Genomic DNA, 15,728 nt, shown 5'->3' with positions numbered 1-15,728 from the left:
GAAGAGACCAGTGTTGCTAGGAAGTGAGAAATCATCCTCAGCAAGTAAGAAATTATTATCCATAGGAAATAGAGGGTAGTCTCCAGTGCGGGAGCTAAGTATTCTGGAAACTCAAAGCATTTGATTCCCTTTATTTTAACAAAAACCAAGTTTCTCCATCAAGATTATCTATGTCTGAGTGGATAGGTATGTTCAGGTACCTGCATCACAATCTCACAGCGGAGCTATTTTCAAGGTACTTGCTACATCGATGTGTTGAATGCAAAATTCCCAAGTGGGCTCCTGAGGACATTTCCATCCTTAGATAGCAAGTGGCTTTCTTAGATATTGCTTTATCTAGAAGACATCTCAGAGAGAAGCTCTTCTAGCCACCATACACACTCCAAACACGAAGCTTAACATTTTTCCAAGCAACTGTGACTCTTACTCCTTTCTCACAAAAGTTAGGATACATAAACAGCTCTGCACAGAGGTAATTTCATATACTGGAGCACTTCCATAGCTCATATAGGAATAAAGAAGCTGAATGCATTCTTGAACACTAGTGCAACAATGTCACGTACATTTGGATCTAATACTCAGGCACTGCGGGAAGAACACCCTTCTTCATTCATTATCTTTGTCTGTTGAAATCGCCACCTGTGATACATTTTACATTAAATATAGATATGTATCTTTTCAAGTGGCAACAAGTGGTTCATGTGCAAATACTCTCCAAAATCCAAACAAAATGAACAGATTTCACCCAAACTTTCAGAGAAACTCCCTTTTGACTTTAGACCAAAATATACAATTTTAAGCCAAGTGAGTTATTTTTGGAGCTCTGAGAAAATGCAAATAGAGAAATCTGTTTTAATTAACTTTTCATCCTTAAATTGCAAAGACCATCAGCAGCAGTTCATAATTTTAACACACTGTGAATGTTTCATAACTATGTAATCAAATATAACACAGAAGATGTCAGATAATTATATCGAAAGACTTTGTTTTCAAGTAGTTTATGAAAAAATCATTCTGCATTTGAATGATAACCTTTTTTCCCTGCATTTCAAGTATCTTTTTCTTCCTGTTGTGGTTTTTGTTTCTGCTCTGCCTTCACACATACAATTGTTCTCATTTTTTCTTCGAATAAAAGTGATTCTGTGGTAAATAGTGGCTCAAAAATGATGCCCTTTTTATGCAAAACGTGAGTCACCAGTCCGCTTTTTCAGTTGGCTGAACTGACCCACTTTCCAGACTTACATCTACTAGATGTAGTGATGCCCCAAGCCAGGCAAAGCCAAGAAAGGGGGAAGGAGGGGACCTACCAGCACACTGGTGCCACTCAGCACACAGCTTCCCCAGAGGGAAGCTCTCCTTGAGCAAGAGACAGGGAACGCAGACACACACAGAGGTAGCAGCCACTCCCTCCAGCCAACTGCCCAGCCGACAATTAATCCACCAACATCTTCTGCCTACAAACAACCGCTGCTCCTATCACTCCTCACAGCACTATGCTATGTAGTATGCTGTGGTGTGCACCATAGCCACTGGACTCCTTCTGGGTCATCAACTAGCAGTGGGTAAGGGCAGTCTGACCCATGCACAGCATCCTCTCTGGAGTAGAAGAGTCATGGAATACACTGAGTTGGAAGGGACCCATAAGGATCACTGAATCCAACTTCTGGCTCCACACAAGACCACCCAAAAATCAGACCATATGACTGAAAGCATGATGGCATAATAACAATTCTGCAAAGTCTTTGGAATAAGAGCAATGGTACAAGATGCTGACTGGAGCCAGCCTCCAGCCTGGGTTTCTCACCATGACAAAAGATCTTAAGTCTCTCCTGGGTCAGCAGAGTATGGGAGGATTGGATTCCTCCTACCATATTTCTAGCACGCACATTTGGAGGGAGGTGCAACTGCCTCCTGATCAATGTGATACTTAACTGTTTCTGAATGGGTTTCCTCCTTTTCCTCCCAGCATAGAGGCATTCCCCCGGAGGAATCATTGTTTTGATGCTGAAAAAGAAAAGGAATAGGTGTCTTAGTTCAGAGGTTTCTGCGTTTCGTACAACTGCACAAAAGGACAGCACCAAGAAGTTCAGCTGAAAAAATGTTCGTTGCCTGAGTGTGGCATTCAACAACACTAAAAAGAACACTGGCATTAGTTAAGATAGAAGCTTAGGGCTTATTCCAATTTCCTACCTTAATGTTATTAGAATATTGATGTTTATATTCAATTTTCATTTTTTCAAATTAAGCTTACTATACATGGTATGAAAATACATCCTGTTTACTCGATATGCAAAAATATGTTTTTTTCCCTCTAGGCTCATTTTTAGATTCAGCTTAGCAAATAAGAATGAATAATACTACTCATCATCTTTTGCAGGGAGGATTTCACAGCTTTTTAAGTACACAGGAATATTGTCTTCTATAACTGAAACTGTGGTAAGTAGGAAGCAATTATTCAAATTAGCATTTGTCCAGGTCCTCACACCCTCATTTTTAGAGACTGAGAGCATATGTGTTGGCAGCTCAAGAAGCAGCACACAGAGCTGTGGTTAGCGCTAGGACCAGGAGGTGACAACTTTTAGACAAAACTGTTGCTCTGCTTGGGTATGTCAGACATTGCAAGGCCTAAAACAAGTCTTTGTGTTCAGTCTGTTCAGATCTTTCGGAGCTTAGCCGAACAGCAAAGTCTCTTGGTTTTCTGTCTGAAGGAGTATTTCAGTCTCACTGTATGCTGTTCAACAATGGCTGTGCATTGCCTGAGAGATTAATATATCTCAAGAGTATTTGCTGCTTTGTGCAAGACGAGAAATCAAGGGGATCTTCTATTCACTGAATCAAATCCCACGCTATTGAAAAAAGCTATGTCATATAAAGCAAATCATGAGCATACTGAACCTCATTTAAAAAACTACTTGGAGGAGTTTTCTTTTTCATTGAAAGACAGTTTTCTGATAACTAAAAATCTTTTGCTTTCCAGATTAAATTTGTTCATGGTCATTTTATGCCCATTTGTTCTTCTGCCAACATTGTCTTTTAGTTTAAATAGCTCTTCCTCCTCTATTGTGTTTACTCATTGGCGTATTTTTAAGTATCAGTCATGTCTTCAGCTAGCCTTCATTTTTTCTATTCTAGGACAACTCGGTCTATTTCATTCCCCTCTCATGTTACAAACTCCTTATTCTTGCCATCATCTGAGAATCTTTTTTCTTTACCATTTCAATTAATCTGTCCAAAACATGAATAAACAGAATCACATACAGCATATTAATTAAGCCTACCTGTATTTTGTACATATCCATAATACATATATACATATACATATTAATAAACCACTAGTTCTTTATGGGAGCTATCTCACTTGATATTAGTTTGACAGCATTCTCCTTTTTCATAGCCATTATTAAACTCACAGCTCGCTGTCACATTTGGTCACCTCATGCACAGTTCTCTGTCTTCATGCATAACTTCCACCAAACTCATGTACAGTTTGTGAAGGAAAACTAAGTTTCAGTCTGCAAGTGCCTGGCCATCTCGTTCATACAATTAATCTGCAATTGGTTTTTATTACATGAGAATGGTGTACACTCCTGTCTTGATGGTGTGAGCAACTGAGGTTTCTCTTACACTCCTGTAGTAAAATCCTGTATGAAATCCTGTAGTAAAAATGAGATTGCCTACAAACTGATAGTTGAGGAACAATGCTGGTAGCTTCCCTCCTGCTCAGTCATCTTCCTTCCAGTGTGTGTTGTTGATTCAGTTCCTTCCACCAACCCTTTCAATTCTTGTACTAGTCCTCAGCAGCACAGCATCCTTCACTAAAGTCAGATAAATTAGGCCTGCCTACTGTACTTCCTTCATCTGAAAAATCAGTTGTTTTATTAGCAGAAGACTATCAAGATACTTTGTCAACATTATCTAAATCTACATTTCATTTTTACTTCACTACATGACCAACTCTGGCCATTAATCGTACTTGCCTCGAGAATTTGGTCTAAAATACTGCCAAGTAGAGATAGCAAACAAATAGGTCAGTAGCTTCCCTCTCCTAATTACAGCTGACGCTGGTAACACCAGTCATTCTCCACTTGATGCAGTAACAAGTATAGGATTCTTCTAAAACACAGAAAACTGCTACAGTAAGTTCATCTAAAATCAGATATGTGAACTGCCTCACCAAGTCTGTTAAGGACTGGATGAAGTGCAATAACTATTGCTGCAAGTTAGGAAAGTAAGTTTATCCAGCAGGTTTTGCTTACATAAAGCATTCTAACCACCTCTGAAGATGTAGTTAGCTTAGGCTTTTCAAACTCCTATCTTCTGCAACAATCTGCCACTTATAATAAGCTTGTCTACACTGGTGGGTTTTCTGCTCCAGTGGGAAGCTGAAATGGTGCGAAGATGCTGAGAGAACTGCTGTAGTTTCTTGTGAGACCTTACATTAAAAGATATTTTCTTTATATTGCGATATTACAGTGTTTCGAGTCCTTCCTGTTCATAACTGTTCATGAATCTGTGAGTCATAGTCCATGTTTCAAAACAGTGTCACATGCTAGACTTCCCTTCCCTTGCTTTTATGAGTAAAATTAAAAGGAGGAGGAAGACTTGGACACCATAATTCAACTGAAAACTGAAAGTTACTATTTTATTCAATTTTCCCAAAGGACAATTTTGTTTTAAAACCCACTCTGGTCAGTTGGTAATATCTAACAGCAACTAGAAATAAATTAAAATGACCTCAAGTATGTAAACAACTGAAAAACAGGAAATAAATAACAAACAATGTAAACTAGGATTCATGAAGAGTAACGCATTGGTTGAGAAAGATAAAAGTCCAAAGGAAAATCCATATGTTGCAAGGCTAAAAAGCAAAGATAACACAAATTTTTTGATGAATGTTATGAACAGAATTGTGCACGGTACTTACTAGATGGAGAAAAGTTAAATATATTTGACAGGTATATCTCTAGTCTCTACTTTCTGAAAACATGGAGAATCAAATAAGAACAAACTATGAGTTCTTCGAGCTTCCTATAGGATCCTTCCCCAGAATTAGGACAAGGGGTTACCACAGCAACATAGCATGAAGCACTGCCTCAGCAACTGAGCACCATCGTCCCAGATACGGACATACCAGTAATGACAATAGTGGTATGCAGATGAGTTTGAGAATGAATGCACTGGAATAAAGACCAGCTCAGAAGATTCATGGCTAAGAGTCCTAAAAATCCTAGGATCATATGATTGTATGGCTGAACATGGCAGAAAACAGCACTTGGAAGCTGCTGAGCTGCAGTCATAGACTAGTTTCTTCCAAAAACAGAGAAAGAACATGTATTCATAGTCCTGCTTAGACTGTGTCCTCTTCTGATGGCTTGGGAACTCTTCCCTTCACCACTGGAGCAGCACAGCGCATCTCCACCACATCTTCCCTAGAGCACAGCAGCCTCATAGTGAGAAACAGGAGAAGTCTAGGGGAGGCAACACTCAGCTGCTCAGCACAGTCATGCACTTTCCCTTCTCTTCCTTTTCTCTTTCTGTCTTTACAACGCTTAAGAGCCCTCACGTGCTCCACCCATGTCTGAGAGAGGAAGAAGGAGAAGCCACAGCCCCAACCTTCTGCTCCCCAGCAACAGGAGAGGAACTTGCGCAACTGAGGAGCTCCAGGAGCAGGAGAGCTAGGAGTGACAGAAACCAAATAGCTAGGCTGGGAAAGAGTACATGTGAGCCACGATCACTCACTTGCTTACATCAGATGCTTTTAATTGTGATGGCATTAAGTTGTAATCAATCTCTGAACACTGAGGAATCCAAAGGACTGAAAGACAGCTGCTATATAATGGTATTAGAGAAGTGAAACATCCAGCTTAACAATAGGTGATAAGACTGACATCTATCCCAAGAAAAAAAAAGATCTGAAAAGTTGATAAGAAAGCCAAATAACATCATTTAGTAGAGTTCTATAGAATAACAGGCTCTTCGGAGGGAAACTTACTGAGAAGTAGCTGAATCTGTCTGATGCAGGAATTTACAATTTAGTTGTGGAGCATAATATAAGTAGATAAAGAATACACTAAATGATACAGAAAAGAGTAATCACTGACAACCCACTGATAAACAAAAAGGTTTTTATAAAGACTTTACAGGCATGAAGCACTGTAGCACAATGGAAAGCCATCAGTGCTAAAATTTGCAGTTATAAAAATTCAGAAGAGTGGACTTCAGCATTAAATAACACTTAAGACAGCACCTAAGTAGTCTGTGTATCTCCAACGTTTTTCAATACAGCCAAACACATCTCAGAACTGGGAATGCAAGCCATTGCTGCTGAGTGGGGACTGCATCCTGAAATGGCAGTGACTCTTGAAAGGAATTACAGATCAAGGTACGAAAAAAATGAATACAGTCTATATATTCTGAACTCTCAGAAAAAAGCTGCTGCAAAGGCAGCTAGCACAGTGGCTGACCCAAGTGAAGTGATTTTACCTCTGCTTACAGATATGATGAGACTGCTCCTGGAACAGTGCGTACAGTCCCCATGGAAGTGTTTTTCAAATACTGTCAAAAATGGGAAAGTGCAAGGAAAGAAGCTACAAAATATACTTGCAGGCCGAAGAAACTCCCTTGCATAGAACAAGTTCAGCCTGCTTACATACCAAAAAGAATTTGGTGACTTGAATAAAGTGAAGTACTTTCTTTCCTGGGGAAGACATCAAAGCTGAATTATTTTAATTTAGAATATAGCAAGCACTTACAAATAGAAGTTGAAGCCAGATATATCCAAACAAGAAATAAGGCAATAGTCTGTAACCTCATATTTAAATACTGGAGCAAGGTACAAATCATTTAACGGATTCTCCATCCCCTGCTGCCTTGAAATCACCACTAGATGCCTTCCTACAACAAACAGTTCACCCTAACAGAGGTTATCTTTTTAAGTGAAATACAAGTATGCGAGCTGTAGGCAGGCATATCCAGGAGAAAAAAAATGGTAGCTATAAGAGGTTACATTATCTAATGGCCTCTCCTTTCATTAGATGTTATGAATCATTTCCTGGTCTGAATGTGATGCCATACTTTGTACTCAATGTACAAAGTACATGAAAGGGCTACACAGACCATAGGGCAGAAGCGCAGGTTTGAAAGAGACAGCCTGGGAACAGAGAAGCTGTGCTTATCCCTGTTTCACCACACAACCGCAGAGTGGCTTCAAGAGCCAAGAGGGAGCAGCAGCTGCTGCAGGGCCTCGTGCTCATCCACAGCACCTCGTGCTCATCCACAGGGCTTCCTGCTACCTGGGAGCAGCAGCTCTGCCTAGAGACTTTCACTCGCAACAGCTCGTCAAGAGTACAGGAGCTGCTGTGGCAACTACAGACCTGCTGATACATGATCAAGAGGATACTGAATATGGGACCTATATTTTAAATTAGCTAAGAAACTAGCTTTCTTTATTTCATTACTATCTTCCTAAGAACCCAAAGTAGTTGGTGCTGGGTTGCATTCAAGCAGCAGGAATGACCACCCAATAAAGGTCTGGAAAGCTTTGTCCTATCACTGTCCACACGTGTAAAAAGTTGATTTCCCTCCTGATCATAAGTGTCCTTTAAGCACTGAAAGGCTGCAATGAAGTCTCCCTGGAGCCTTCTCTTCTCCAGACTGAACCCAGTTCTCTCAACCAGTCTTCATAGGAGAGGTGCTTCAGCCTTCTGAGCATCTTCGTGGCTTCCTCCAGACCCACTCCAAAAAGCTCCACAAGAGCAGACTCACAGCACGGCTGAGGCAGGCAGAGCCCTCTGGGCCCATCAGGTCCCAGCCCCACTCCAGCAGGGCCATCCAGAGCAGAGTGCCCAGGCCCCACAACTTCTGGAGATCTCCATGGAGAGTCCACAGCCTCTGGGCAGCCTCTGCCAGTGTTCCACCACTTGCACAGCAAAGAAATGATGTCTGGTAGTCAGAAGGAATCTCTGCACATGCAGAAATCCTGAAATAACCTGGAACAGTCTTTCAGGTGTGCTGGTATGGATCCCAGTAGATCAGCAGGCAAAAAATTAGGCAGGCTGGTGATGGAAATTGCCTAAGGGGCAGGTTTTGAAACCCATATGACAGGCAGAATAGAACTGTGGCTAAATTAATTGTGATCAGCACATTTCTGCCAAATGCACTGCTTCTGACTAACTGTCACATGTTACAAGACAATGGTATAATGCCTTTGGATATATTATCTGTACAAATACCATGCAATAATGTGTCCAGTTGAAGCAGCCATACTTTAAGAGAAATGGAGAGTCACAAAAATGACTGAACGCTGAGAAAATAACCCTGCAGTCAGAGTCTGGGAGCAAACACTGCTTGATTTGTCACGAAGAACAGCAATAGAGGACTTCCTCACAATAAGCAAATAGATTACGTAAGAAACAAACATTTCGTGACAGAGATCAAGCTAATTCTAGCAAGATCCAATTTTCAGAATTTTAGCCTAATTAAATTCAAATTATAAATAAATGTGGATAACTATTAAAATAATTTACCCAGGGCTGTAGAGAACTCTCCATCCCCAAGCAATTTTTCTAATCAAGTTGTTTTGGTTTTTTTTTCTTAAGAAAACTATTAGCCCTGTGTGGTGAAGTGTTTGTTTAAGGATGTCTGATGGTCTGTGTTAGACAGGAGACCGAAACAGCTGATCACGGTGGCTCTTTCTGGCCCTAAAATCTATTCTTCTGCCTCAGTCTCCACTCTAGTGAAAGAGGAAGAAAGTCAATTCACAAATCTGAGGAGCTGTTACAAATGCAAGTTGACTAATAAACAGCTATGTTAACACCTGAGTGTGCTGTACAAGTACTACGGATCATATGTTGGGCTTACAGTACAGCAAATGTCGTCTGTCATAGTATACATAAAATCTCTTTTCAATTTCCTTCAAAGAAAATATGTTATTACTTGACTACAAGCTTTTGAAGACAAATAGTTTGTGTGCACTTGGGAGACATCTCGCAGTCTGACAGTTATCTATAGCTTCTATCTGAGCCCAGCACACGTCACTCCCGTCATTCCTCCTACAGTCATTCCCATCCTCATGCTCTTTATGTGTGTCCCCTTGGCACAGCACAGGCAGAGTCAGGCTTTCCCTCTCACTGTTCCTCCCTTCCAGGTGTGTTCATGCAGCCCAGAGAAAAGCACTGAAAACATATCAAGTGCACCTGAACGAGGAGGGCGTCACCAGCACACAGAGCAGACCCCTGCCCCACACAGCACGAATGGGCAGGGTGTGCTGTCTGCCCCATGCTGGGCACGTGACTAAACCCAATTATTGCAGAAGCGTCAATCCTCATTTTCTGGAAGCCTGGTCTCATTTCTAAAAGCAATGAGCACTCAGCGCTGCAGCTGAAGGCATTGAGGACTGTGCTCTGAGCAAAAGAAAATAAAGGACTGTGTTTTCTGAAAAATCAGGTCCTCAAGGCCTAGAATTGAGTAAATGGATATACATCTTTCAGATTTATCTCCTAATAAGACCATACGTCATTATTACGGATTGTAATTCAGTGGTTTTGATATACTTAGCTATTTTAGTTACAACTATCACAGGAAAGGCTGTGACAGAATTAACAGCACTGTGTTTGGAACAGGATTTGACTGATATGTAGTATGGAGCTGGGACCATGAGGTGAATGAGGATAGCAAGAGCAAAATATTGCACTTCTACCTCACCAAGCAACATTCATCATAGAGGCAGGTGTTCTGCAAAAGAAATGACTTGAGATCATAAGACAGTCTGAGGTTAAGTGTGGTATGTGCCCACATAGGTGAAAATTCACACCTCCTTTAACTCTCATGTTTCCTAACTTGCCTTTTTTGAGATTTGAGGATGTAAAATATTACCCTTTTTTTTTTTTAAAAAAAAAGCTTTGATGCATTTTTTTAAGTGGTTTTTAAAATTATGCTGTTTTTAGACCTTCAAACATGCCTTCTGCTACTTCAGGAAGAATACAGAGTGTAATGCACTTAAAAGCACACAAAAAGTCATATTGAGTATATATCTGGTACAGTAATCCTACACAGCTAGTGGAGTGTCACCTCTTTCTATCAGGTTCTCCATTTGTCCTTGCCACAGGGCATCAGAGGAGTATACTGGGTTGCCACAGGAGCTGAAATACCCTTGGCATAATAAGGTACGAGCAGCAATGAACAATTTTGTTACAGCTGGGGCATTTAGGATATTGTCTGATCCATACGGATTATTTCATGATTAACAACACACTCAATCTCACATTGCAGTCTTGCCCCTGGTAGGAATATTAATGTACTGTTTTTTAACCTCTAAACTCTCAGGAATACAGTATCTTTGAAATCTCCATCCCTGTGTTATGTTTGGTGGAGACAGAAAAGCAGATACAGTGAAAGCATGTCTATCATTTCCAGAGAAAATTTGACCAAGACCAGTAAGGTATGTCAGTGAAATATTTCTGCCATGAATGTGTAGTGCAGTAGAACCTCAGCTTAGCCATCTTTAAACTAGGGCTAGCTCAAGTTCTCAGGGTAGCCTTAGACTGATGACACAGAGCTCCATACAAGTTAACAACAGCATCACTTTGAATAGGACCCATCACAACAGGCATATGTGGCCCTAAGTTGGCTGTTTTTTGCATTGTTTTTCCTCATGCCCAACTCTCCTATTTGCCCATAAAGTGGTACATGTTCCAGCATCCACATGCCACTGTGCCAGAATCAATGAGACACATCACATTGAGCAACCTGGTCTACTGGGATGTGTCACTGGCTATAGCAGGAGGGTTGAAACTAGATGATCTTAAAGGTCCCTTCCAACCCAAATCATTCTATGATTCCATGCTGAACTAGACACAAGTTGCAAGCCATGAACTCTGAAGCTATGCCAGTCCTCCAAACTCTTCTGTAAGTTTTGCTGATGTTCCTTTCCCAGACACCTATTTGAACCCCTTGCTTGTCATTTTGCCAGACTCTGTAAGCCTGGGTTTTAGGGTTCTCTTTGAAATATATGAAAGATTACCTTTTATAAGGTTATTTATGTTGTGCAGCCTGGCCATACTAGAAGCATGGTGCAATTTGGGAGCAAATACTAACAGTACAACAGGAAATACTGAGCTGTAGAAAGGAAGGCTACGTACAGACTGACTACAGGACTGACCAGGTGAAACAAGGAGCAATGCTGGGAACTGTTTTTAGGAGTTTCCTACTGTAAAGCCAAAATCACACTGTTTTAAACGGCATTTTAATCAGGAAAGGACTGTTTATCAATATCAGAGAGTCTAAAAGTAGCCAAAAAGCTGGTGATTCTTCCTGCCAGTGGGCCAAGATCTATTCCCAAGTCCTTAAAAGAAAACTTCCATACACCATAACGATACTCTAATTTCTCTGACTCCTCCCTTCTTTTCCACAAAGGACTCCTTAGAGGCACTAGTTGCACTCCAGCACAGCACAGAAGTCAGAATACAGGACAGCTCAAAACCTGGAAACCGGCAGATTTGACTGTAGACAGAGATGCAGCATGTAAACAGAAAGGAGCATCCCAGAGTCAGAAAAGAACACTGCCCAAACTCAAGGGAGCTCCCGAGACACAGGAAGAAAAAGCATAGTGGAAGGTTCCCAGGAGAAGAAGCAGAAGTGGACTGGATCTAATGCTGACAAAATGTGACATCTTTATCATTATAAAGTTATTATGAAACGTGCGTGTGTATGAGCGTGAGAGCAGGGAGAAAGATGACTTATAAACCTAGATGTAACATCATCATGTTGGGGAGATGCAATCCCATTCTTTTCCTGGATTTGCTCTTCTTTGTTCCTCCTTCTCAGTCATTCAGTCTAACAAAAGGAGAAGCAGAGGATGAAGTGCCGAGCAGCATGCAATAGAGGCTCAAAAGAGCTTAGAAACATGAAGATTTGTAGGAAAGAAAAAAAGCCTTGAACTTTCAGGAAGGAAAAAGAAAGTGTTTTTATCAAACCTGAATACAGAAAAAGGGAGTGCAGAGAAAAGTTGAAATGAAACACGAAGTATTTTCTCCTAGAACGGAGTGAATTGTATTAGCTTGATTCTTAAACTGGCAAACTGGCATCACTATTATTGTTAGGCTGCAATTCAGTCTTTTAAAACATTTTTGCTAAGTGCTAAAAACAGTGAAGCATTTGAAAGAAGCAGGTCGGGGTTTAGACATACAGGCCGATAGCCAGGCTGGCATTTGAGTCATCAAGATTTTGCTCAGTTCTGCCTTCTGTTTAATGAAGTACACGAAAATCAGAATGAAAACTCAGAAGTTCCAGTTCTTTCAGATATAAATTCTGAAGACAAAAGTCAGAATAAAAACGGATGTAGCTTTTTTTTTTTTTTTTTTTTTTTTTTTTTAAGATTATAAAAGTAGCTGAACAAGTTATACTGGTTGAAAGGCTTGCTAGTTTGGTCTGCTACAGCAAGAGAGTAGTAGGCACCACGGTCCGGATACATACCCAAATTCACTGCAGATCCTTAACTATAGATATATAAGTGCAAGATTTCCTCTCCAGGAACATGTGTTTCTCTTTTGTTAGCAGTATAGTGTATCTACTCGTATTCTCTTTCACACATCTCTGAATATACCTGCCTTTCTCTGTTAGATTGCTGGCACTTTGCGGCATTTTCTGTTGCAAATACTTTCCCCTTTTTAGAGATACATATTCACAGGGAAAAAAAAGTATGCTTAAATACATTTTGAAATTCTCTGCAGTACAATTTCATCCTCTAATACTATTTTTATTTGGTACTACTTTCAAGTAATCAATATAGACAGATTTGCTCTCATTAATATCTCCTGCAGTAGTATTTTCTACCTGCTCATTAATTTATTGCAATATATTTGTAGATATTTTTAAAGATGTAAATTTAATTTTGTCAACCAATTAATGATTGCAAGTGTTTCACTTTATATAATTTGCCCTCTTGCTTTCCAAATGCCCAGAACTTTTTTCAGAATGAAAAGGAAAGCATTTTGTGGATATGTACTACTGTAACATAATTTGTCATAAGCACTTGCTACAATCGAGAACCACCTAACAACTGATAAGATGGCTACTTTAACAGCTCTCATCCACTCTCGAAAAGCAGTAAGTGGGAATTTGTCATTAACTCAAAATTCTAGGGAATCCCCCAGACTGTACAGCAGAGGAGAGCTCTTGTATCTACTATTATAGCACAGCTCCCCTCCCCAGCCCCTGAACATCGATCTACCCCAAGATAGAAATATTTTGTTAATCATTACATCTTTGCAAATGGGCCTGAAAGGACCTCAAGAGATCCTGCAGAGCAGACTTCCTTGTTTTACTCAGAATCAGCTGTTCCAAAGCAACTCCAAAGTTTCAGATCTGAGAAAGACCTTGTGAGCATGAAAGCTTTGTCTGTTTTTACTCCAGTTAAATCAATTAAGTAAAAAAGTGTTACATACTCCGTCTTTTCTATTCTTGCAACACAATTGCTAAACCCCTCTCAAGAGCAGCCTATGCTTAAGAAACATTACTAAGAAGCCTAGAGATCAGCTATTGCTAAAATCACATTTTATTTTATTTTTTTCCCTAAGAATATGCACCTAAACTTCCCTCACTGTATGGTGAGACTATCATTTCTAGTCCTAGTTGACACAAATCTAACAGTTTAAGTTCAAATAACTTTGCAACAGACTCTATATTTCTAAAGATTGCAACTTCTCACCTTTTTTCTTCTCATCTCTGGACTGTGCAATTCCTTTAGTGTCTTATCTGATCATTCCTGTTGCTCTCCTCTGGACTCTTAATTTGGTCTGCATCTGTCTTCAAGTATCACAAACCCAAGTGAATATAATACTGCAGCTAAGGTCCCACCTGGGCTGAATAGGAGTAAGGATTTTTCATAGGCCTCTATATCTTGCCAATAATACTTTTGTTTTCAAACTCCACTGTTCCATTTAGTATTTTCACAACAGTGCAATGCCACTGATTCATGTCGATTTTGTGATCCATCAAACTTCCACATTCTTTTCTCCTTAGCACATGTTGCCTAGTCAGCCGTTCTCCATACTGCACTTGAGTAAATGATTGTTCCTGACTTTCTGGAGGTTGTTACTTGGTCAAAATCACTCCAAATGTGAGTACTGTGAAAAGCAAGGTACTCCAACCCCATTTCAGCCTGATGACACCTGCAGGCTGAGCGACCGCATGGCCTGGCCCTTCACTTGAGCCACTGAGGGGAGAAGGAACAGCTCTGAACTTCAGAGAGATCTCTGTGGAATCTCAACCACTATGACTTGCTGCTCAGACACTTTGGTCTAACCCTAAATGACCATCTCTCTTCAACCACAGAACAAGCTTATCTGGAAAAGGTCTGAAACAAGAAGAAAACATTTTGTTTGTGAAAGATTCCTCGTTTGCAGCTGCAGGGATGAAGAGTCAAACTGACTAGAAATACTCAGATACTAGAAAAATACATGTTGGAGGAGCAAATCCTTGTGAAAGACAATGAAGCCAAGAACAGCCCACTTTACAAACAAGGCTGCCACAGCTATGAGGTGAGAGCATAATATTTGGAGTTTCGGCAAATGGAACAGTTTGAGAGACTAACCACGGCTCCTAGGGATCAGCATACTACAAAATGCAGCAAACTACTCCCAGGAAGGCAAGACAATGACCCCAAAACTGCCACATATTCAGCTTCGTGCTACCTCAGCTCCAGTGTCACAAAAAAAGAAATCTGCTAACGACGGATTTTTACAGTCCTAATGAGTGACAAAATTTGATTTTATGTTAGCACACATTTTCAGCAAGTCAAACCTATCGAAATAACCACTGTTTGGCATCAATACAAGTGAAGTTTAAGAGTAAGGAATAAACATTTTATGTCTTTAATGCATGCAGATATTTCTGTGGAATACAGAGCAATACCTCCGATGCACTAGGCACCACTGCAGTCACAGGATGACTCAAACACGACAGCAAATATTGTGTTTGCAGCCTCAGCTGTAATAGGCTGCATCATACAAATTATTTATTTGTTGTCTGCAAATGCAGCCTTGATTCAAAACTGTAGACAGTCTGGTCCCGTCCAAAGCAGCCTCATAGTGCAACAAGAACCTCTTTGCCTGCTAAATGGTTTGCTCCTACATACACGTTAAAGGTTCTCTACTGACACACATGGCTAAGGACTGCTGTCTGGCAAAATTTTGCACTACCATCTCGCACTTGCCCTGCTGCTGCATCTACCAGAGAGAAAGACCCAGAATATGGTTTGAAAAAGAATAGTAAAAGAGGTACACTGGGTTTCTTGCTATTGTAGCTGCACACCTGTGCACCTAACGATTATAACTGAGTCAAGAAACACTACAATGCCTACACTGAATTGAGTTTATCATACATTGGCACCAAGCTCCTCATGGGTTCATAAGCATTTGTGGTGCATTTAGTTGACATTACGTTTGCAGCACATTCATTTTGTCCATCCCACCTGCACAATCCTGTAAATCCATCCACTGAAGTTCTGCAGTTACCCACGCTATGTTCCCCATCTTCATGTGATTCACCAGCTACTATAAACACCTCAAGGATCACAGCTCTGAAGGCGAGCTGAACAAAATCCAAAGTGACTGCCAACAGCTTGGTGGGACTTCTGGTGCAACAGAGCGACACAAATATGCTCATGCTGGAGCATGAGTTTGTGGAGTGAAGAAAATCCTTACTTTTCTCATCTGCATGCAATGCTGCCC

The 15,728-nt window shown here is 40.5% G+C and overlaps 2 protein-coding genes across 2 annotated transcripts in view; one reads left to right on the top strand and one right to left on the bottom strand.

Annotated features, from left to right (window-relative positions):
• CTNNAL1 (catenin alpha like 1) overlaps positions 1 to 15,728 on the top strand; it is a 596,511-nt gene that overhangs the window by 536,303 nt on the left and 44,480 nt on the right. The window lies entirely within an intron of this gene.
• Positions 1 to 15,728, bottom strand: part of AHRR (aryl hydrocarbon receptor repressor) — an 89,799-nt gene that overhangs the window by 71,478 nt on the left and 2,593 nt on the right. The window contains exon 2 of the mRNA XM_048939255.1: positions 1,933 to 2,004. Coding sequence (XP_048795212.1) covers positions 1,933 to 1,994 — 62 coding nt within the window. The 5' untranslated portion in view covers positions 1,995 to 2,004. The remainder of the gene's footprint in view (positions 1 to 1,932; positions 2,005 to 15,728) is intronic.

This window comes from Lagopus muta, chromosome 3 (genome assembly GCF_023343835.1).
Source record: "Lagopus muta isolate bLagMut1 chromosome 3, bLagMut1 primary, whole genome shotgun sequence".
Taxonomy (NCBI): domain Eukaryota; kingdom Metazoa; phylum Chordata; class Aves; order Galliformes; family Phasianidae; genus Lagopus; species Lagopus muta.
The sequence above is the reverse complement of the archived record's forward strand: the minus strand, read 5'-3'. Positions and strand labels throughout refer to the sequence as shown.